Consider the following 23,583-nt stretch of genomic DNA (forward strand, 5'->3'; position numbering starts at 1 on the left):
CTGCGGCCTTTAAACTTCCTTTGTAGGAAACAAGTGTCAATACACTGTAGCTTCCTTTTAGGCAAGGTTATAATACCAATTCACACAAACCAATGTTTCTCAATCTGGGGGTGGGGAAGGTTCCTACTGGAACCTCCAGTAGGTGGTGGTGTGCTACTGGCAGCAAGTGGGTACAGACCAGGGATGCTGTTCATCACCCTATGATACACAGGAAAGTCCCTACACCCAAGGATTATCAGTCAAAAATGTCAATACTGCTGAGGTACAAAGAAACTGGCCTGTATCTAAACAGCTGGTATCAAATACAACATAATTCTGCCAAGTACAGGTTACCTAAGAAAATAGTGCGATTAATTTGATGCTTAAAACCCACTTTTAAAATCACTGGAATAAAACTCAACATTTAAACGTTAGTTCATTTAGTTCATGTCTTTTATTAACCAATATACAATCACTTGTCTTCCGGTTTGTTGAAACAATAGGTCAGACAACATTTGCCACAATAATGTCTGTCAAAGTGGCTGGCCATAAAAACTCCAGCACCACATTCATCGGAAGGGCACTCCCGACGAAGGCGACTGATTTTGCCATTCTCATCCACCTAAAAAGCATAAACTTGCTGTTAAGATAATCTTACAACATACTGTGAAGTCTAGCTTAAATGACTCAAAATATTTAACCTTTTAATCACACAACAGTGATATTTCTTAGTACTTACAAACCGAAGCACCCCAAATTCTCACCAATAATTACTACAACAAAAAAGTTCAGAGTTTTTAAAGCCCAGCCTTGCAAGAGGTGGACAGAGTTAAGACCTGAACCCAGATCTGACTTCAAAATCAGAAACTTAGTTTGGAATAAAGTAGCTAGAGGTAAACCCCATTATATAGAGCTTATTCAAATACCAAACAGGAAAAAACCCCAAACTTTTATATTAAAGAGTTTGAAACCAGAGATAAATTATTATTTTTAATAATTTGGCTCACCTTATAGTATTTCAGGACAGCCAGCTTAACCTTCTTTCTCTTATGCTTGTTCTTCTTGGGAGTGGTGTAAGACTTCTTCTTCCTTTTCTTAGCACCACCACGAAGTCTCAACACAAGATGAAGAGTGGACTCCTGTTATTGAACAGAGAACAGAACAGCCTTTAAAAATGGTTACATTAATGCTAGTGCTCCGTGGAGAACGGACAACCAGCATCATGCACATTCTAACTGGATGACAGGAAGTATACCCACAGATGGGGGAGTCTTAGAAAAAAAGAGGTATCTGATTCCTATATACACTCTTAGTTCATAGAGAGATTAAAGAACACATTAAATTACACCATGGGATGCAATACGCAAAATCCAAAATGTAGAAGACTATAGCAGCACTTCTCAAATGTTGGTGTAGAAATCACCTGGGAATCTACTGCTAATTCTAATGCTATTCTCCCCACTTTTTGAGTATTAGTCAAAATTTCCAAATTAAGATACAAATATTCATACTTAAGGGACTTCCCTGGTGGCGCAGTGGTTAAGAATCCGCCTGCCAATGCAGGGGACACGGGTTCAAGCCCTGGTCCAGGACGATCCCACACGCCGCGGAGCAACTAAGCCCATGGCCAAAACTACTGAGCCTGCGCTCTAGAGCCCGTGCTCCGCAACAAGAGAAGCCACCGCAATGACAAGCCCGCGCACCGCAATGAAGAGTAGCCCCCGCTCCCCGCAACTAGAGAAAGCCCGCATGCCGCAACAAAGACCAAACACAGGCAAAAATAAAAAAATAAATTATAAAGGGCTGCTTTTCTCCAAACAGACCTTTTGAATGTTGTAGTCAGACAAAGTACGTCCATCTTCCAGTTGCTTGCCAGCAAAGATCAGTCTTTGCTGGTCAGGAGGAATTCCTAATGGGAAACAAGTTGAACAAACAAATTAACTGACTGCAAAACAAGCATATCTGCTCAAGATTTATAATCCTGAATCAAATAAATGGTACTAACATCCATCAGTGAGTTCTTACTACAGGGAAAATATAATTGTAAATGTTTAAACAGTTTATCTCATTTAATCCTAACACACGTTAACCACTTTACAGATAAGTATACATGTGTAAATTAACTAGCATGTCCAAAATCACACACGTGAAAGGTACTACAGCTTGGCTCCACGCTGATAAACGTCTGTCTACTGTGTTATTCCAAAAGGATTTTTGTCAATCTAACCTCTTCCCACCCCACAAAGAGCAGGTATGTCTAGCGCCTGACAGAGCCTCTGCAGGTTAGTTTTTCTGAATCAGAAAATATTAACTTGCCTTCCTTGTCCTGGATCTTGGCCTTTACGTTTTCTATTGTATCCGAGGGTTCGACCTAGGAGTTTTGAAGTGCAAACGTATAGGTAACACAATCAGGAACTAGAGTAATCGCTCCATTCAGTTAGAAGGTCATCCGGGAGCCGAGCCGGTGGGGGCTGAAGCCTACCTAGTAGAGCCGGTGGCTCACGCAGCTGGAGACAGGCTCCCCGGCGCGCACGCTCCCTCCCCTAGCCCCGGGCGGCGGCGGCCGGGCCACATGGTGCTCGCGCCCACCTGCGGGGAGCGCCACCCTCCCACCTCGCGACCCCGGCAGCGGCTACCTGGCGGGAACCACCAGAGGCGACAGACTCGGACTTTAGGCATCGGAAACCTGCCCTATTCCCCAGCTCAGCAAAACAACCCTCCCTTTACGGCCAAGTTTTAGAACCCAAGCTCGGAAACGTATTGTAAGGCGGAAAGCAGCGCGCCTGCCGAAACCCGCCTCAGACACCCCCCTCCTTCAGGCCGCGGCTTCTCCCACCGCCTGGCCCGTACCTCGAGAGTGATGGTCTTCCCCGTCAGGGTCTTCACGAAAATCTGCATATTGGCGGCGGTGCCACCTGAGAGTGAGGAAAAGGAGGAAACCGGTGAGGTTAAGGACAGAGGAGGCGCGATAGTAGGCCGCGGGCCGGAGAACGGCCGAGAGCACATACTCACCGCAGATGGCGGATCCGAAAAGAAGGGCGTCGCGCCGGCCCACGGGCTTTCCCGGGGCCCCCGCGGAGGCCCCGCCTCCTAGGCGGCCACGCCAAATGCCTGAGCGCTGTCGCAGCGGCTGTCCAGCCACGTGCCAGACCAGCTCGTGACCTCATTTGTCCTCCCGGTAGCCTGGCTTATTTCTCACTTTAGCTTTCAGAATGCTCTTGAAATAGCAGATTTAAGCAACTTAAAAATGTCTTTAAAAGAATTTTCCACCGTAGTTGACGTGGCTAAGAGGGTCTTTAAAAAGGGGTGGGGTTGAGGGGGCCTCATGAGGAAAACGGAGGAAATAGAAGTGTCTTCTGGGAATTGTAGTTTTCCGCTGCTTTCTTTTCTCTAGGACTACTCGTCCCAAGATGCAGTTCCACAGCCCCGGGCTCCCTAGTTACTATCGCCTAGCCCTGGCGTCGGGGTTTGGAGGAAGGGGTTAAGGTGAGGAGGGAGCAAGGGTGAAGCGCAGTAATGGTTTCGGGGAAGGTGGAAACGGGTCGGAAGTGACTCGGAGGGAAGGTTAAGAGGCTGGGGAAGAGTGGGGGCCCGAAAGTGTCATCACCCACTTACTGAGGCGGTGAGGGGCGGATGATCCCCTGGGCCTTCAAGGGAAGGGCACACCTGTGGCCAACTCCAGGCAAACTGAAAAATAGGTGGTATCCTCAAAACCTCTTGTCCGTCCTTGTCTCGCCCTGTAGCCCCTCCCCGCCTTCAACCCCGGAGGTTCTCCTAGTTTAAGGAAGGTTCTGTCTTATATGTCACTATGCAGTGTGAAACGGTTAAATATGTTGAAAATCTCAGGAGTTTTCAAATTTTCAAATGAGGCCACATGGGAAGGAAACCCGCGGAAAGGTTTATTTATTGTAGAATTTCCAAGTTTGGAGTTGGGAGTTGTGGTGAAAGTCCTAAGAGGAAGTTTTTGGAGTATGTGTGGGGGGCTGTCCTGGCAAGGCGGGCGAGTTAACTCCCTTCCCCTGGCCTTTCGCCGCGGCGCAACCGCAGAACCCTGTGCGTGCACCTTCCTAATGTCTTCTTTCTTTATCTCTCTGTGCCCTCCTCTCTGCATCTCCATCCCCAAATTCAGGCTCCTTAATTTTCTCTGTCCCCAGTCTTTTTCTAACCCACCTTCACTTTTGCCTCCAACATATTATAAAAAGTAAAAATGATTATGTCATTAATGCTACTTCACCTTCAAGATAAAATCCAAATTCCTTAGTGTGATAGTCAGCCTCTGCCTTCCTTACAGCCTAGTCTGCCAAACCCATTACTCACTTACCATTGAGCTAATTGAAGTTCCTGACAAGCTCTTTCATGCTTTGGCACTTCTGAAGAATCCGTTTCTTCTCTGCGGAACGCTCTCATACCATATTCTGCCGGCTAATCTCCACCTTTACAAAAAAACTCCTCGAAAGAGTTGTCTATACTCATTGTCTCTAATTCTTTTCCTTCCATTGACTGAACCCACTCCTGTCAGGCTTTTGTCTCCACCATTCCAGTGGAATAGCTCTTGTAGTTACTAATCACCTCCGTGTTGCTAAATTCAATGGCCATTTAATCTTATTTGACCTGTCAGCAGCATTTGACACAGTTGATCATTTCTTTTCTCTTTGAAACACTTTCTTCACCTGACTTCCATCTCTCTTCTTCCGTCTCCCTGGATGCTCTTTTCCAGGCTGTTTTGTTGCTTCCTCCTGATCTACCAGACCTCTAAACTTTGGAGTGCCCCCAATGCCCAGTCCTTGGACCTCTGCTTTGTTTACATTTCCCAGATCATTTTCCATTCTGTCTCATAACTTTTAAATGTCATTTATATGCATATAATTTATAAACTTATTTCTCACTCAGACTCACCTGAACTTCAACATGTCTAATAGGGAGGCCCAAACTCCTGATCTTATGAAATTGATATTCCCATCTCATAAATGGCAATTCCATCTTTTCAGTAGCTGAGGCCAAAAACTTTATGGTCATCCTTGACTGTTCTCTCATACCCACATCGAATCCCTCAGCAAATCTTGGTTTTACTTTTCATGTATATGCAGAACACTTCTCACCATCTCTGCTACCACTCTGATTCAAGCCACCGTTATCTTTTGTCTGGACTATTGTAGTAGCTTCCCAGTAGCTCTTGTGGCTTTGACTCTTGTCTTCACAGAGCAGCTAGAGCAATTCTTTGAAAATGGAAGTCAGCTGTCATTCTTCTGCCTGCAGCTCTCCAATGGCTTTCATCTCGCTCTGAGTTAAGCCTAAGTTCCTATAAGCAAGGCTGTCACTCCCACACTGGAATGACTGGAGGCCACAATTCAGCTCATTGCTCCTCTTGCCGAGTCTGCGCAGAGAAAGGAGCATCTTTTTCTAACCTGCACAAAGGTGCCCCATGGGCTGGTAGTGCCGCTACCTTCAAGGCCCTATGTTCTACATGATCTGGCAGCTACCTCTCTGACCTCATCTTTCTTCTCTCCTTTTCTCATTCTCTTCTAGTCTTCCTGGCCTTCTTGCTGGCAGATAAGCTATCCTGCCTTGAGGCCTTTGGACTTGCATCTCTCTCTGCCTCAACCACTTTCCTCCCAGGAATCTACATTACCTGCTTTTTTCAGGTTTCTGAAATGTCACCTTATCAGTGAGGGCTATTCTCTTTCCTGACTTAATGCCTTATGTAAAATGGCACCCTCCCACCTTTTTTACTCTCTATACCCCTTTCCTTGTTTTATTTTTCCCCATACAACTTACCCCCATCTGTTATACTGTTTTTTACTTGTGTGTCTTCTGTCTCATTACTTGAATGTAACCTCTGGCAAGTTTGGGGCTTTGTTTTGTTTAGTACTATATCTCTAGTGCCTAGAATAGCGGCAGACACACAGTAGGTGCCCCCCCCCCCAATATTTATTGAATAAATAAATGCAGCACAGATTAAGCATTGTCCTGGACGTTGTTTCATGAGATGTTTTCCCTAATATTTCCCTGCCCTCTCCCACAGACTAGTGAGGTGCCTCTCTGGGCTTTTGTAGCCCGTTGTGCCCACTGGTCATACTGCCTTCTCTGCTCTGTGGCAGAGGTTCATTTAACTAGAATCCATACTTGTCTAGGAACCCTTGTGACTTGTTTCCTCTGTATCCCTAAGTGTCTAATTTGAATGAGTGAGTGCAAGGTAATCTGAGTTGGTCTGTGTAACTCAGTGGCATTTTGTAGATGCTGAGGAACAATCACTTTAGCTGTGTTCTGATTTGAGGGCACAAGTCATGTCTTCTGAGCAGACCAGATTATTGCTCCGTGATGACTGATTAATAATCAACTTTCTTTTTTTGGGGGGTGGGGTGGGTGATGCATGTGCTCTGCTAGAAACTGTATTATGCACTGGAATGCATATGGGTGGGGAAGGAAGATGGGGAATGAGAACATTTTGGTTCCTGATCTTATCAAATTTAGAGCCTACTGAGAGAGATAGAGAATATAACCAGAATTCTGAGTGATAATATCATGATAGAGGAAGTGCACAGTACGTGGGAGAACATAGCAGTGGCACTTGATCAAATTTAAGGGAATCCAGGGCAGCTTTCCTGGAGCTGTATAGGCTGAGATCTGAAAAATAAATCAAAGCCAAGTAAATGAGAGTGGAAGTACTGTGCGTATCTTATGGAGGAGGAGAGTGGTGAGGATGCGGGAAGGGAATGCAGGGATGGGGAGAGAATTATGCAAGACCCTCAGGTAAGAGAGCAAGTTTATAGGAGTGGATGGGGGTTATGAGGAGGACAGGGGCATGAGAAGACTAGATTTGGTCAGAGAAAAAGTCCCTGGTTCCTATAGGGCATTCATAGACTAAGGAAAGGAAATTGGATTTTATCCTAAGGGTAATAGGAAGCCACTGGTGTTCAGATGTGACCACCCATTCCCCAGCGATCACACCCATTCCTTCCTCCTTTGACTTTTATCTTTTACTATCTGAAATTACATTTTTTTTTTTTTTTCCCCATCTGCGCTGCTCGGCTTGCAAAATCTTAGTTCCCCGACCTGGGATTGAACTGGGTCCACGGCAATGAAAGCGCTGAGCCCTAACCACTGGACCGCCAGGGAATTCCCAGAAATTACATTATTTATAGTCTGTCTCCCTTAATAGATCGTAAGCTCCAAGGAGCCAGGGACTTATCTTATTTATAACTGTATTATGCACTGGAGTGGGGAAGGATAATGGGGAATGCTGAATCTCTAGCTATAAAACAATGCCTGGCACTTAATAGACACTCAGTAAATATTGGTTGAATGAATGAACAAAGAAATTGATTTCTTATTTGGGAAAACTGTTGATCCATTTATGGATTATTGCTTTGTTGGAACTACTTTATGTTCACTTATAAATTGATTTCTCATTATCCAGTTCATCAATATAAAGATAAATTAGGTCTTTTAAACTTTGAAATTATTTTGGTGTCTCCTTCCTCCAATATGTGGCTTATGGGCAGTATTTATTGGCCATATATGTTATTTTAGATAACTAAGTATCAATTATATTGCCAAAACACGGTAAAATTGATTTAGGCATTTATTCTTCACAGCATTATTTATAATAGTGAAAATATCCAACAGGTGGGGAATGGTTAAGTAAGTTATTGTGTATCATACCATGAAGTACTATGCAATCATTAGAAGTCATGTTTTTGAAAACTATAATATTTAACAACATGGAAAACTGCTTTTAATATTAAGTGAAAAAAATAGGATACAAAACTGAGTATAGAGTGTGATCCTAGTTTTTATAATTATAAGCATTGGAAGGAAATACACCACATTAAGTAGTCATTATTTTTTGGTGGTGGGATTCTGGATGATTTTTGGTTGTTCATTAATTTTCCAAATTTGGTTTATATTTTCCAAATCTTATACCATGAGTATAAACTTCTGTGATGGGAATGAGGGGAGTTACAATGTTTTACCTTGCCACACATTTTTAAGCAAATCATGGGTTCTGTTTAATGTTGATGTGACTAGATCTCAGGAACCAACTTTTGTATCCAACTCTAGTTGGATAATAATTCTTTACTAAAAGAGCAGTGAAATATAGCTGCTTGAAAACCTCACTCAGAAAGGTACAGTTTGTTATCTTTGACATCACTGATGTACAGATTTTAGCAGAAGTCCTGACTTCTTACTTTTCAGTTAGTACGTTCATAGTAAAGATAAGAATTATAATAAAATTCATCATAAAAATAAATTCATGAATTATTTATAGCTATTGTGTGTTAGATAACTGTGACTGGGCCAGGTAGGTACATGCGTAGAGGAGTATTTGACCTTGTTTGCTTCATCAGGAGCCCTCCAAACTAGTTTTCCCACATGAAACAAATAAAATGCTAATAAACCTGTTAGAAAGTGTTGAGTTAAAGAAACCATTCAATCATATGATACATATACTTGTTTAGTAAGAAATGAGTTCTTTATTGACTGGTATTCTATCCCAGAGGTATAGTATAGCACATGGTAGTAGAATGATCAGACCTTTTAATTCATAGGTTGAAATATTTATTTCAGAGATCCATGAGACTTTTTTTTTCTGAAACAAATAGATGTTTTATTTAGATCAATATTTGACTTAATTTATTTTAAGCTTTAGATTAATTGATGGTCTTTTTCTTTCAGGCTTATCAAAGTCTTGGCTTTGTTGCAAAAGCAAGTCAAGACTTTTCTCTGGTGAACAGGTGTGCAGACTGTGACATATGTCCGTCCAAGAAATAAATAAACATGCAGTTCTCCCTCCTATCATTAGTAGAAGTGACAAGGAATTTTTGGAAAGAATGCAAAGATACATAATTACAGAAACTGAAAGAGTGGGCTGTAATGAGGAAGGACCTGCTGATGAATATTACATCATATACCGAAACGTTTTTGATAAGGTATCATAATGCTTTAAGACAACAGAGTTTTTATGTAGTAGAAATGGTCTATCTTGACAACTAATATTCCTGCCTTAGTAACACCACTGCTTGTTTGAGTACATTCCATTTGTCAGTTTTGAGAAGTTCATCCAATTTGTCAGAAAGGGATGAATGGGGAAAATGCAATGCTGGATTTATATTACTAGACAGTTAATGAGTGTTTCAGTTATTGTAGCTTAAGTGCAGGCTATCAGTTTTTGAACAACAACCTAGCTGTGCCCTCTAATATCATTTTGACCTTCCATCTCGAATCATTATCTGATTTGTTAGGAATTGGGCTGTAAGCACGAACCTGGTAGTTCTTTGTCGTTTTGGGTTGGTTTGTGGTATAATTAAAATCTTGGTTTAGATTTGATCTAGCATATTAAATTGAGACTCCTTGTAGATTAGAGGTCTAGATAGGCATGGTAAACAAGGGGTTTAACTGCACTGAATGTTGGAAATATGGAGGTCAGAAAATGCTGCGGCTTTATGTAACATTTGATTTTGCTTTTCAAGGTTTTAGAAATACCTGCTTTTCCTTAAAAACAATTGCAATATGGCCACCGATCCTCATTTTTTTATCTCACTTTTTTTTTTACCCACGTAAGATGCCCTGACAGTAAAACCAGTGAAGTCAGCACTCTTTCCTCCTTACCTAGAAGAAGTAATTACTTACGTGAAGACTTCTGTAAACTATTGGTCTCTGAGTAAAACAGCCATAGGCAAAATAGGAACTCAGTGTTTTGTTTAAATTTTAAACATTACACACTGAGTCTTATTTCTCCTCTAAATAAAAATATCGTGCCTCACTCTAAGGAAAAGTGAACACAAAATAGTGATATATACCTACAAGTGGAATTAAGAAAATTGATGCATTTCCATAAAAGTATAAAACGGAAAAAAAAATCTTTTCTTCCTTTTAAGTCATCTGGAAAATCTGTCTTTTGGAACTGGTACACTGGCAGGTTAGCTTCATTTTATAAGTTGTTATGATCAATGAAATTGTTTTGGTGTTTTAGTCATTAAGGAATGTATTAGGTGAATGTTTAAAGGTAGTGAAGGTAGTGTATTGAATAGGTTTTATAAATATCAGGAATCATGCTGAGACTCTACTTGTGTGAAATCAGCAAAGGAAAGTTATCATAATTGTAACATACTTATCTTTGCATGTCCAAATGCTAACACTTGTCAGAAGTTTTCTTACATGAAGAGCTCTCTGCTTTAAATTAGTATAGTTATAGTGAAGTCATTTTGGAGGAGCTTTGGTAAATTTAATTCTTAGAGAAAAGACATGGGATTAAATAAAAGATAATTTCTGTATCTTTAGTCCTTTTCTCCCTACCCCCCAGGATTTCCATTTGGACTGTTTGTACATTGTACAGTTATAAATTGTACATTTGTACATTCTGAAGTATCCTATTCTTCAGGACTGAGAGGGGAATCTGAAATAGAAATCATTTGGTACTTAGAGAAACTTTTATTCTAGCTTCTCAATAAGATAATCTGCCTTTCCATTTTCATGTTATTCTAACACATTTGATTGTTAATAAACTATTAATGCCTGCCTTCTCTAATCTTCCTTCTCTCTTGGAAGGATCTGGTTGGGCAAAAGATGAAAGTGTCAGCTTGCATCTCTGAGTACTTAGAACCAGAAAACAAATACCAAATTCTGTTTAAAATCAAAGATAGAGGATTTGGCCTAGAGAACCATGCCTAAATCAAAGCAAGGAGGACCTGAGGCTGTGTAACAAGAGTTGAGGGTACGTTGCAGAGAGAGCCAAGGACTTAGTAAGCAAAGAAAACCAAAGCTAGGAAGAGTGAGCTTCAACAGATATGGGTGAATTATGGAGATAATTGGACTCTGGAAATTGACTGGCCTTTTGCATCCTGGTAGCGTGTTGTACAAATCGTGTATATTCGTGTGTAGGTGCTGAGGTGGAATGGATACCATTCCTCTTCTCCCTCAGATCCCTGTACCTGGTAAGGATGGCTCTGTTTTGGGGGGGTTAATGGAAACCTTAATACCGGAGTCTGAAACTTGAATCCCTAGAGGCCAAGAAGGTCATATAAAAGAGTTAAGTGGACTGGCTTTAACAGAATAAGGAATCATGGGGACTGTGGTAAAATGAAAAACCAGTCCAATCTAAAGCTCCAGCTGATTACTGCCATTAAGGAATGGGGGTTCCACGTTGGTAGATTTTTCAGTTTTCAAGAGAAGCTGAAAATTTGGGTTTTGGGTGAAATTTCCTAAATTTTAAAATATTTTGTGGACCTAGCAAAACTGTTCTACCTCTGGCATACAAGTTTCCCTCCTTTACTTTAATGCATTTTCTGTGCATTCTTAAAGATTCCTATGGGTGTTCTGAAATCTACTTCTTCTAGCAAACCCATATGGGAGCTGATCGTGATGTTACTACAAGTCTGTTTTCTATCCATTAACATATCTGAGTTGTCTTGAACTGTTGCAGCACATCATAGAGGCTTGTGGAGTGGAGGATGGCCAGGAACCGTGGGGTATTTAATTTGGAAGACCACAGATTAATGATCTCTATTTTATTGAAAGTTGCTGGGTGGCAGTCCTTTGGGTGGATAGGTAGTATGGTCGGTCATGTCAAAAAGATGACCAGTATCTCCCATTCAGATATCCTTTCCTGGTGCTTGGCATTGATCAGTTATCTCCTTATACCATTTTTTTTTTTTTTGGCTGCATAGCTTGCAGGATCTCAGTTCCTCTACCAGGAATTGAACCCGGGCCACGGCAGTGAAAGCGTCGAATCCTAACCACTAGACCACCAGGGAACTCCCCTCCTTATACCATTTCTTGATAGACCAGATGTCTTCCTGGATAATTTTTTCTAGGTATTTTCTAGCTAACGGTGTGGTATACCAGAGACTAGAGATGTAGTAAGGGTAGAAAGCGTAATTGTATCTTTCAGAGAAAACTGTGGATTGATCACATCTATTCTTTATATGCCTCGACACCTTCTGAAATCCTTGTGAGCAGAATTTGGCAACCATAAATTATTTTTAACTTTTTGTTTTTCAACTTCTTTAAAGTGCTCCTTAGTTATTATTGTTTTTTTGTATGGGTAATGCCTACACAAGATTAACCAGGAAAAAAAAAAAGAAAGAAAAGAAAAGTAAAAGAACCAATAAGAAGAGTATACAGTGGAAAGTCTGGTCCTTCTCATCTTAGACCCTACTTCCCTTTCCTTCTCTGTAGGTTTCTATTTTATTCTATTATCGATCCAGAGATATTATGTAGGTTTCCTTCTCTGTATGTTTCTGTTTTCCTTTCCTTCTCTGTAGGTTTCTACTCTCTTCCATTATCATTCCAGAGACATTATGTACTTAAACACCATTGTAAACTATGAATGTAAGGTATGAAGGGTTTTCTCCAGTTGCACTTGACATCTTGGGATTAGAAATGCAGTTTGGTAATTGAGAGTATTGATCAGCTAGTAGGAGCAGATGGGTTAGAAAAACAGGGAAGTGAAGGGAGTCCAGGATTTTAAGGTCTGAATGAAGTCAGAGACTAGACTTGGAGGTAATGAGGGACGATATGTAATAGTATTTAAGAGATCCAGAATTGGGATAATTAGATCTGGTATTGGTTTTATCTGACCTCATATAATGTATGTGTTAATTCCTAGTAGAGCAAAAAACATGTGTTTTTTTTTTCCCTCATATTTAAGCTCACAGAATTGTAATGATTCACAAAGAGCATATATTCAGTAACAATTAACTGTCTTTAATAGTCAGTGGTATTTGCATATGAATGCAAGCTCAAATTTGTAAAATTTTAGATTTCTAATTGCCCATCATGTTTCATTAAAAAAAAATCTATATATTTGCAAGTCTTTTGATCCATTTCTAGAAAAATCATATTTTAGGTAATAGAGTATGTCACTGCATACAAATCCATTCTTACTTCAATCAAAAAAGAATACGATGCCTTTATTGAGACAATAAAGAAAAGCCGAAGAACTGCATTTTATCTTCATGGAAAACTTAAAGTTTTGGCAGGAGAGCCCACAGCATTGGTATATCATAGGAAAAGAATAACTCAACTTCAAGCAAAGTAAGTATATTAGTAAGTAGCCCAAAAGGTGATAATTGTTACTTGGTTATATTAACTAGCCATTGTAACTATAACCAGTGGTTCTTAGTCTTTTTCAATTTCAATTTTATTTTAAAGCCATGTTTTTATGTTACCCTTCCTATTGAAATTACTATATTTTTACTTGAAAAATAATACTAATTCTGTTTGAGAATTTTATAATATCTCTTAGGATAATTGGAGGCACATTGTAGTATCATAAAATGAAGGATACAGATAATTGCTCCAGGTGATTTCTTGCATGGAAGGTTTAATAGTACAATTTCATGATTACCATCTGAAATAGAGCACTTAATGCTCTGATGCAGAAAGGTAAATAACCTAGTGGGAGAGGATAAAATGCTCACTCTTGTTAAGTAGTCTCAGATTTTCAGTGTTCCATTTGGTAATTGATGGGTAAATTATTCTTATAGATAATTTCAAGTCAACCTGGAAAGTTATGTAAAATTTGACCTCCATTTCTGGTAATGTGGCTTGCTAGATGTTGGGATAGATCTTCCTATTGGGGCAATATGCTACATAAGATGGTAAAAAAATTTTTTTCCAAAAGTAACAGGAAGCTGACAGGGTAGTGACAGAAATATTAAGGCAAAATCATAACAGAAGGCAAAAGATAGAGAAGCACTAAAGCTTCTTTGACCCTGAAAGCGTTTATTAAAACTAGTGACCGTAAGCTTTAGTTTTTAGTCTGTGGCACAGGGGTACAAAAGACAGAGCCCAGGATCTATCTGCCCAAGGGGTGTAGTCTACTGGGAAATCCTCCCCATATAAAGCTGGGATGATAAAGGGCTGCACCCTTGAAGAGTGAACAAGAGGTAAACTGCTCCACCTTTGAGGACTGCATGGAAAATTGCCTTCTGCTTAGCAGACTGCTAACAGGTCCAGGGCTTATTTTGGGGGTGATGAAATGTTCTGGAACTAGAAATGGTAGTATTTGCACAACTCTTTGAATATGCTAAAATTCACTGAATTGTATACTTTACAAGGGTGAATTTTAAGGTATACGAACTATATTTCCATAAAGCTATTATAAAAAAAGACATGGAGGACAGAGTGAGAAAGTTATATTATTATGTCTAATCACAACTCAAAGAGAAGAGAATATGGGACAGAGACAATATTTGAAGAGAACATGGCTGAGAATTTTCTAGAACTGGTGAAAGATACCAATTCACAGATTCTGGAAGACCAAAGAATCCCATTGTAAGTAATAAGAAATACTCAACTAGATTTACTGTAGTGAAATTGTCAAAGATAAAGAGATCATAAAAGTAGCTGTGGATAGGAGCAATGACTGGATACCTTCTCATCCATGTTGTAGCATGTATTGGAGCTTAATTCCTTTTTATGGCTGAATAATATTCCATTGTATGTATGTACCATATTTCATCTACTTATCAGTTGATGGGTACTTGAGTTTTTTCCACCTTTGGCTATTGTGACTTGTGCCACCATGAACATTCGTGTACAAGTATCTGTTTGAGTCCCTGCTTTCAATTTTTTCGAAAGTCTGTTTACTTTTAACACGTCTTTCTTCCTAAAGCATAACTATTTGGATGAAAGCCAAGGATATTTTATTTCCACAGTCCCTCTTTCATAAATACTGCAAGCTCCTACTCTGAGCCATCTGTAGTTACCAAGAACTCTACATAGTAATCAGACTTGGGTAGCGGTTATCTACTGACAAACTTGTTTTTAATTTGCCAAAAACCCTGTAACATTTATGTAGCTAACTGATTTTAATCTGTTATTTCCTCCCTGGACCAAAATATTGGTGATAAACTAGGAAGTAAATTTCAAATAATGCTTAAAAGAAGTTTTTATTTACTTCTTGGTCTTTAAAACCTCCATTTCTGGATGAACTCACTTTTATCTCAAAATGCTATCATTCCTCTAGCTCTAAAATCAAAATTAATAGAGTAGGCTGAATAATGGTCCCCAAAGAAATAGGTCCTAATCCTGGAAATGTTACTTTATTTGGAAAAAGGGTCTTTGCAGATATGATTACATTAAGGATCTTGAGCTAGGGAGATTATCTTGGATTATCCAGGTGGGTCCAAAATACCATCACAAGTGTCCTTATACAGAGAGGTAGAGGGAGCATTGACACAGACACACGGGGAGAAAGCATCATGACGTCAGGGGCAGAGATTGAAGCGATGCAGCCACAGAAGGCCAGCAGCCCTCGGAAGCTGGAGGAGGCAAGGAATGGAGGAGGCAAGGAAGCTCCCCTAGAGCTTCTAGAGGAAGCACAATCCTGAAAACACAAATTTTGGCCCAGTGATACTAATACTGGACTTCTGGCCTCCAGAACTGTGAAAGAACGGATTTCTGCTGTTTTAAGCCACCAAGTTTGTGGTAATTTGTTATAGCAGCCACAGGAAACTAATACGATTACTTAACAAAAGTAATTTTTAAATTGCAAAGGTAATTTTCAACTAAAGGGAATAGACATAGTATTTTGTGGCCAGGTTATTATGTTTAACACTTACAAATTTCCAATAAGGTTACGAATCATAGGCAGTATAAGATTTTACTGATACTTTGAAAGAAAATTGTTCCTCACTTGTGAGGTTAGTTAACTTCCTAGGCATTTTTTTGTAAACTTCCGTCTACGTTCATAACGGTACAAAATGATAATTAGCCAAATTAAAGTAATAATTTAACCTGTTTTACTTTGAATTGTATGATTAAATAATTCATTGAAAGAAACATAAAAAAGCCTTTCTGTTTTTCAGGATGAGGCTTATTGAAAATAATTCCTCAAAGATTCAATTGCAAATAGATGAAATGAAACAACTTAGGGCAGAGTATGACACAAAAGAACAATATTGTATTTTCTGCAAAGATCCTTCAAAACCTATTCCAGGTACAGTATTTTGTTTAAAATATTTGAGAGAAATTCCAACTGTTTCCAGTTACACAAATTAATATATATGTGTTACCATGTATATATCTTCCAAGTATACCAGGACTTTAGCCAGACTTTACAAACAGCTTTAGTCTGGCCTCTAGGTACATACAAGGGAATGAGAAAACTTAAACAACCCTAAACGATTAAAAGAGTTCCAGTCTGGCTGGATTATATAAAGTATAGTACAGTGGCTCTTAAAGTGTGGTTCCTTCATCAACATCAGCATTACCTGGGAACTTGTTAGAAATGCAAATGTTTTGGTTCCACTGCAGATTTACTCTGTCAGAAATTCCAGGGATGGGAGTCGGGGTCGGGTGGTGGAGCCCAGCAGTCAGTGGTTTAACAGATTCTCCAGGTTATTCTGATGCATTTTATAAAGTTTGAGAACCCATGGAATATGTGAAAAAACTGTGGTACGTTAAATTCTGGTGAATATTGTTGATTCACATTGATGTCAGCGTTCACTGGTTCCTCCTTTTCAGCCAAGCCACATTTTAAGAAATTGGAGTATATCCTGGAATTCCTCCAGAATATTGAGAGATTTGTATGATGAATGGATAGAGGAATTGCAAATATACATCCTGGAGTAAAGAAAGACTTTGAGAATAGATAACTGTATTCAAAACTTTTCAAAATTCCAACTAGTGTTTATCCAGAGGCAGAATCAAAAAGTGGAAATTTTAGGAAGTCAGATTTGGTTTCAATGGAAGAAGCTATGTCTTGAGATAATGAGCTACCCCACACCAGAGGATTTTAACTGAGGTTGAATGAGCATCCTATGATTGGTTGAAGCAGGGACTAGATTCACTTTCAAGTATAAAATTATGACTAGCAGACTACAAATAAGATACATATGAATAAGTACAAAATAGCTGACAAATTGATTAAATGCTGAAGGGATTCAGGGTGTAAGGGAATGATTGAAATTGATTAGGGTTAATCCAGGGGGGTTTCTTGAAGAGAATTTTGAGGTGTGCCTTTAAAGGCAACAATTGGTCTGAATGAGAATGAAAGTCATTTGAAGTGTGTGTGTATGTGGGGGGCAGTTATGAATAATGAATAGAGGGGACAATGAACAAGGGAGAAAAGACTGAAGATTTGGCAAGCATTTATAAACTTTGCATTGGAGAGAATAAACAGATTACCCTGGGGTTAGTTGTAGTAGACTAATGGAAGGTTTGGTTAGGGAAAAATCATTGAACAGGAATCCTGAATTATTAGGCAGAAGTTCTTGGTGTTACTGAATAAGATTGATATTTAGGGGTTTGCAAGATGTGGTGATGCGGTCATTAAAATTTTTTTTCTTAAAATGTTAAGGTTTGGACAATCAGTCTTCACTAAGTCTTCATTGATGATTTGTTTAAAACTACCAGCCATTTAGAAATGTATGCTAATTCTGTTTATGTTCAATAATCTTCGAGTGCATGCTACAATTTCTTAATTATTTCTTAACGTAGTCAACCATCTGACCTATTGTGCTAAGACTTGCTGTTTGAGCACAAGAGTCCCACACATGGCTTGGCTTGTTTGATTTGTTCCCTTCTCCCTTAGGCATGACTCTCCAAGAATCTGTCAGTTTAGATGCTCTCACTAAATACTTGAAACATCTTGAAGATAAATATGCAGAAATTGAGCAACTTATGTCAAAAAAATATTTACCAGCTCAGAGGAAGGCAGATTTAAATGAGGAAATGATTGTGGTGTTAGAACGGCGAGATTTAGCTGAAAATCTGAACAATGAATTACAGTTTCGGTATGAAAGTTGAATATATATTTTTTACAGTTTGAAGCTTTTATTTGTGTTTATTTTAATATTCCACTATTTGATTTTAGGTTCAGTATATTGTTAATGTTTTTTATCTTTATAGTCATCAAAGACTGCAGATTATTTCACAGGCACTTACTTTGTGGGTAAAATCTGATATGAGCAGATCATTTCAAGACTTCATGGAGCACATTCAGAACAATAAAGATTTACACGGTAAATGATCTATATTTTTTAATTAACGTGAATAATGGAAAACATTTTATTTTTCCCCAGAAAGCTAAAGAATGGGAATTTTCCTAGGCTGAGTTTAAAGAAAGTAAAAATGTACTTACTTCTGTTAGGTCTCTGGTACCCTGTGGGCTTCTTCCTTCAACAGCTGACAAATAATTGGTAAAGAGTAGACTTGGTTAGCCAAGGAGAGAATACCTGAAAATGTACCTGAAAATAAGGAAGAAAGGGATGGGGAAGCTACTCAGTTTAGGAAGAGGTTGGTGCTATTAGAAACTATAGCATTAAGTTGTTGGTATTAAACATTTATATGTTTGTTATTTTCTATTGATTGATAACCTTAAATGTCATCCAGTGGTGCTTTCAATATTTACAGGTGAACAAGACATTGTTGAACAACTACTTGAAGATGACCCAGGCAAGGCAAAAGAAGCTGAAATTTTGCTATACTACGTTGAAAGGCAAATATTTTAAAAGCTTTTTGATGGTCCTTGTTAAGATATTATAGCATTTATTTAATATTTATTTAGCATCTTTTTGAGCTGTAGTCTCTAGCTTTAGTATTTTAAAATTCTACTCTGGTAGACAAATTAGAAAATAAGCTAGAATTTTAAAAAATAGATTCTTTGTGGAAAAAATACCAGATTGATAGTCTAAGAGATTTTTCAGAGGATATAGGTGGATTGTAGTGTTAAGTTTTATTTTTATATTTTATATTTTTTATTTATTTTTTTCTGACCTTCTTGTGTCAGATTATCCTAGCCAACTTAGTCCTTTTCTTCTCATTATTTCCATCCTATGACATATTAGGAAGGCATATTTCCTCCTAATACTTATTAAATTATTATATATATTTTATAGTAGAGGCTTAGAGATCTAAGACTTTATTCTTTAAGAGGTTAATTCATAGGCTATGAGGCCAGTATGTAGTGAACATATGTAATATTCCTAGTCTTCTATGTTAAACAGTTTTCAACTGTTGATTTGCTTGTTGATATGGTACAAAAAAGGGGTAAAGATCATTTTGAGGGGCACCAAAGCCTGGATTATTTCCTTACACCCTATGCTTCTCTAAGTCTATCAGCTTCAGATATGAGAGAAAAACCCTGGTTGAGGTTAAAAGTTTTATGTATTTTGCTTAATGTTACTTTGGTGTTTTTCTCCTCTGGGGTTCCACATTCATTTGCAACACTCTTTAAATCCTGTTTGCCATAGTTTTATTAATTGTGAGTAAGGACTGAGTTGGAGATGTTTTGCCCTAGGAAGAGGAGTAGAAGCTTAAGTTATCTGAACCATTATCTTTTCTTCTTGTATTAGTCTCACATTTAGTTGGGAGTCTGATTCCTATCAGAGCAACTAAGGCTTCTGAATACCAAGGACACTTCTTGATCTTCAACTTGGCAGCCTTTGTGTGCAATTAATATTTCGCCTAGGCTGAGCCTTTAAGCAGATTGCCCTTCTTTCCCCTGGTTCCCCTTTTCTTCTGGAGATGATATGAGAGAAAAAAAATCTGAGCTCATTATAAATTCAGTTGAAGTCCTTTCAACTGAATAAATTCAGTTGCTCTTTCTATGGCTTGCTCTCAGCACTATAGGAATAAGGTACAGGATCAGGTTCAAGTCACCTGGCAGGTGAGTCTTATTCTGAGGCTACAAAAAACAATATTAGGGAAGGAAGTGAAAGAATATCTCACAGAGTGAATGAATCTAGTTGTAATTTATTAGAGGTGCTTTTCTGTATTACTATGCTACTATGTTTAGTCTGTATTAGACATTTCTAATCACTTTTCTTTACTTTTTTTGTGTACTAATATATAATGAAATGCACTGGCTGTAGGTTCAATGAATTAATCTCACTTGGGGAATATGAAAAGGCAGTTTATTTTGCTGCAAACAGTCCTAGAAGAATTCTTCAAAACATTGGGACAGTGAGTAAATTTAAGGGTAAGCATTTCTCTCTGAACCTTACATATGTATGCTAATTATACTTTTTTTTTTCCTGATAGAATGGGAAGAGTATTGAACTGGGAAACAAGATCTACCATTTACTCAGTTTCCTTACCTGTAACATTAAGGGGTTTGATTAGGTTTTCCAAATTAAATTATGAAATATTTCAAGTATACAGAAAAGTGTGAGAAACATAAATAACAGCCATGTACTCACTATCAAGATTTAATAAATGTTAATATTTTGTCAGATTTGCTCCACTTCCTTTAAAAAACAGCTTTGTTGTGGTGAGTTGACATACATACACTAAATTGTACATAAAATGTACAGTTTGTTAGGTTTTGACATATGTATCCTCCAAAAGTTCCCTCATTCCCCCAGTGATCCCTCCCTCCCACTACTCCCCACCCCTCGCACTGGTCTCCCAGAGCTTGCCTCCAGTCCCCAGGCAACTACTAATCTACTTTCAGTCACCAAAGATTAGTTTGCATTTTCGAGAATTTTATATAAATGGAATCATATAGTAGGTATCCTTTTTTGACTGATTTCTTGCACTTAGCCTAATTATTTTGAAATTCATCCATGTTATTGCATCTATCAATAATTCATTCTTTTTTATTGCTGAGTAGTGTTCCATTCTATGAATAAAAATCCTTTACCAGATATATGACGCATATATTTCCTCCCAGTTTGTGGCTTGTCTTTTCATTCTCTTAACAGTGTCTTTCTAAGAGTAGAAGTCTTTAATTTGTTGAAATCTAATTTATGAGTTTTTTTCGTTTAAGGATTGAGATTTTAGTGTCGTACCTAAGAAATCTGTGCTTAATCTGAAGAGATTTTTCTCCTATTTTTTTTTTCCCTAAGGATTTTATAGTTTTAGGTTTACATTTAGGTCTAGGATCCAGTTTGAGTTAATTTTTATATATGGTGTGAGGTATGGGTCAAAGTTTATTTTTTTGCTGATAGCTATTCAGTTGTTCGGGGATAATTTATTAAAAAGACTTTCTCCACTGAATTGCCTTTGTACCTTTGTTGAAAATCAGTTGTCCATAGGTCTGTTCTATTTCATTGATCTATTTATTTATCTTGATGCCTATACTACACTGTCTTGATTACTGTAGCTTTATAGTAAGTCTTGAAATCAGATAGTGTTAGTCTTCGAACTCTGTTCTTTATCAGATTTGGTTTGGCTATTTTAGGTCTTTCGTATTTCTGTTTAAATTTTTGAAATCAGCTTGTAAATTTCTACAAAAAGACCTGCTGGGCATTGCACTGACTCTGTAGTTCAACTTAGGGAGAACAGACACTGAACAGTATTGAATTTTCTGATCCAGTGAACCCTTAAATATGGTATATCTCTCCATTTTTTTTTAGGCCTTTTAAAATTTCTTTTAGCAGTATTTTGTAGTTTTTAGTGTTCAGGTTGTTTGTTTTTTTTGACGTTGATGTTTAATTTTAAATGTTAAATGTTAAAATGTTTAATTTTTACTCAGAAGTTTCAGACATCTTACAAATACCCAGGAACTCTTTCTTTGGATATGCTCTGAATTTAGCATAAATTAAAAGTGATTAAAAAAATTTAAAACTTAAAAAAAAAATTTTTTTAAGTGATATTAGTATATTCCTGAGTTTATTTCTCTTCTCCCTTTGACTTGGTCTGCTCAAAGTATGGATTGCAAGTTTCAGTAAAACTCAGTGCTTGCAATTAATGCTTAAATAAATATAATTACCAGTGAAATTGGAAAACAGCCAACTTTTATTCATTTTCTAGGTATGTGGATTTTATTCTGAGAAGTTCACCAATACTAGACTGGTGGTACTTACTGAGTGTTTCTGAGAATCACAAAATATTCTTTTATTTTAAAACTAAGATGCATTTTTAGAAGATGAGAAGCTCAGAAGGAAATGCAGGGGTATACATAAAGGGGAGGTATACTCAATGTAGCTTACAAATATAGAGATTAATTAGTCTTATCTTAGTTCTAAGTGGAAATTCTTGATGTCAAATATATACAGCTTGTTTTAAATAAATTTCTTAAAAATACCTTTAAATTCAGCAATTTGAACAAAAACATTCTTTTTGCTTTTACCTAAACACAGAAAATCTGTTGTCTACACATAGTGTATATAAACATATGTATTAATAGAGATTGCCTGACTATGAATTGTGTGCAAATGGGCATGTCTCATATTTTTGCCCGCACAGTTTTCAGTATTTGATCCTAGTGCACGGTAGCACAGAGTGTAATTTTATAGTTTTTATTCAGTGGACTTGAAGTCAAGAAACCATCCCAATTATTTACAATTTAATAACTGAATTATTATCAGATCGTGTTACACTGCAAAAGTATTCTTATATCATGAATGCTGACACTGGGCATTTTGGGTGTTAAACAGTAACTTTCATAAGTCTGAGGTTTAAATTGGCATATGCATATGGCATATGTGGGGAAAATGCCACAAAATTTAATAAACTTATTATAATTACAGAGTTGTATAACCATTACCAAAATTTAATTTTAGAACATTTTCATTATTCCAAAAAAAGAAACCTTGTACCAATTAACTCCTCATTCTCTATTGCTTCTCTTCCAAACCCTGGGTAACCACTAATCTACTTGCTGTCTGTATAGATTTGCTTATTCTGGACCTTTCATATAAATATGATAATACAATATTCTTTTGTGACTGGCTTCTTTCACTTAGCTTAATGTTTTTGAGGTTCATTCATGCCATAGCATATATCAGTAGTTCATTCCTTTTTATGGTGAAATAATATTCCATTGTATGGATGTACTGTATTTTGTTTATCCATTCATCAGTTTATGGTCATTTGGGTTGTTTCTACTTTTTGGTTATTATGAATAGTGTAACTGAGTATTTCTGTACAAGTTTTTGTGTGGATATGTTTTTATTTTTCTTGGATAGATACCTAGGAGTAGAATTCTTTTAAAAGGGTTAGGGACTTCCCTGGTGGTCCAATGGCTAAGACTCTGAGCTCCCAGTGCAGGGGGCCTGGGTTCGACCCCTGGTCAGGGGACTGGATCCCACATGCTGCAACTAAGAGTTTGCATGCTGCAACTAAAAATCCTGTGTACCGCAACTAAAGATCCTACAGGCCGCAATGAAGATCCCACATGTGGCAACAAAGATCCTGCCTGCCACAACTAAGACCTGGCACAGCCAAACAAACAAACAAACAAATAAATAAATAAAAAAGAATTTCTGGGTTATATGGAAACTCTATGTTAATACTTTGAGGAACTGCTAAACTGTTTGCACTATTTTCCATTTCCACCACCAGTGTATGAGTTCTCATTTCTCCACATCCTTACCAATACTTGTTAATGTCTTCTTTTTTTTAAATTTTTATTTATTTATTTATGGCTGTGTTGGGTCTTTGTTTCTGTGCGAGGGCTTTCTCTAGTTGCGGCAAGTGGGGACCACTCTTCATCGCGGTGCGCAGGCCTCCCATTATCGCGGCCTCTCTTGTTGCGGAGCACAGGCTCCAGACGCGCAGGCTCAGTAATTGTGGCTCACGGGCCTAGTCGCTCCGCGGCATGTGGGATCCTCCCAGACCAGGGCTCGAACCCATGTCCCCTGCATTAGCAGGCAGATTCTCAACCACTGTACCACCAGGGAAGCCCCTAATGTCTATCTTTTTGATTAAAGC

At 38.1% G+C, this 23,583-nt stretch overlaps 2 protein-coding genes across 3 annotated transcripts in view; one reads left to right on the forward strand and one right to left on the reverse strand.

The window, feature by feature from the left end:
* Positions 1-414: 414 nt before the first annotated feature.
* Positions 415-2,935, reverse strand: RPS27A (ribosomal protein S27a). Its single transcript, XM_059943335.1, has 5 exons — positions 2,830-2,935; positions 2,296-2,350; positions 1,803-1,888; positions 987-1,118; positions 415-601 (listed from the first exon to the last, which is right to left on the reverse strand). The coding sequence occupies exons 1-5, from the start codon at positions 2,875-2,877 to the stop codon at positions 452-454; spliced, it is 471 nt and encodes a 156-aa protein (XP_059799318.1). The 5' UTR covers positions 2,878-2,935; the 3' UTR covers positions 415-451.
* A 443-nt stretch (positions 2,936-3,378) lies between these two features.
* Positions 3,379-23,583, forward strand: part of CLHC1 (clathrin heavy chain linker domain containing 1) — a 78,884-nt gene continuing 58,679 nt past the window's right edge. For both annotated transcript variants that reach the window (XR_009506575.1, XM_059943344.1), the window contains exons 1-8: positions 3,379-3,465; positions 8,656-8,909; positions 12,827-13,014; positions 15,792-15,922; positions 17,519-17,720; positions 17,836-17,948; positions 18,340-18,424; positions 19,800-19,906. Coding sequence is in view for 1 of the 2 variants with exons in the window: in XM_059943344.1 (XP_059799327.1) it covers positions 8,733-8,909; positions 12,827-13,014; positions 15,792-15,922; positions 17,519-17,720; positions 17,836-17,948; positions 18,340-18,424; positions 19,800-19,906 (1,003 nt within the window). In the remaining variant the exon portion in view is untranslated. The remainder of the gene's footprint in view (positions 3,466-8,655; positions 8,910-12,826; positions 13,015-15,791; positions 15,923-17,518; positions 17,721-17,835; positions 17,949-18,339; positions 18,425-19,799; positions 19,907-23,583) is intronic.

This window comes from Balaenoptera ricei, chromosome 13 (assembly GCF_028023285.1).
Source record: "Balaenoptera ricei isolate mBalRic1 chromosome 13, mBalRic1.hap2, whole genome shotgun sequence".
NCBI classification, from domain to species: Eukaryota; Metazoa; Chordata; class Mammalia; order Artiodactyla; family Balaenopteridae; genus Balaenoptera; species Balaenoptera ricei.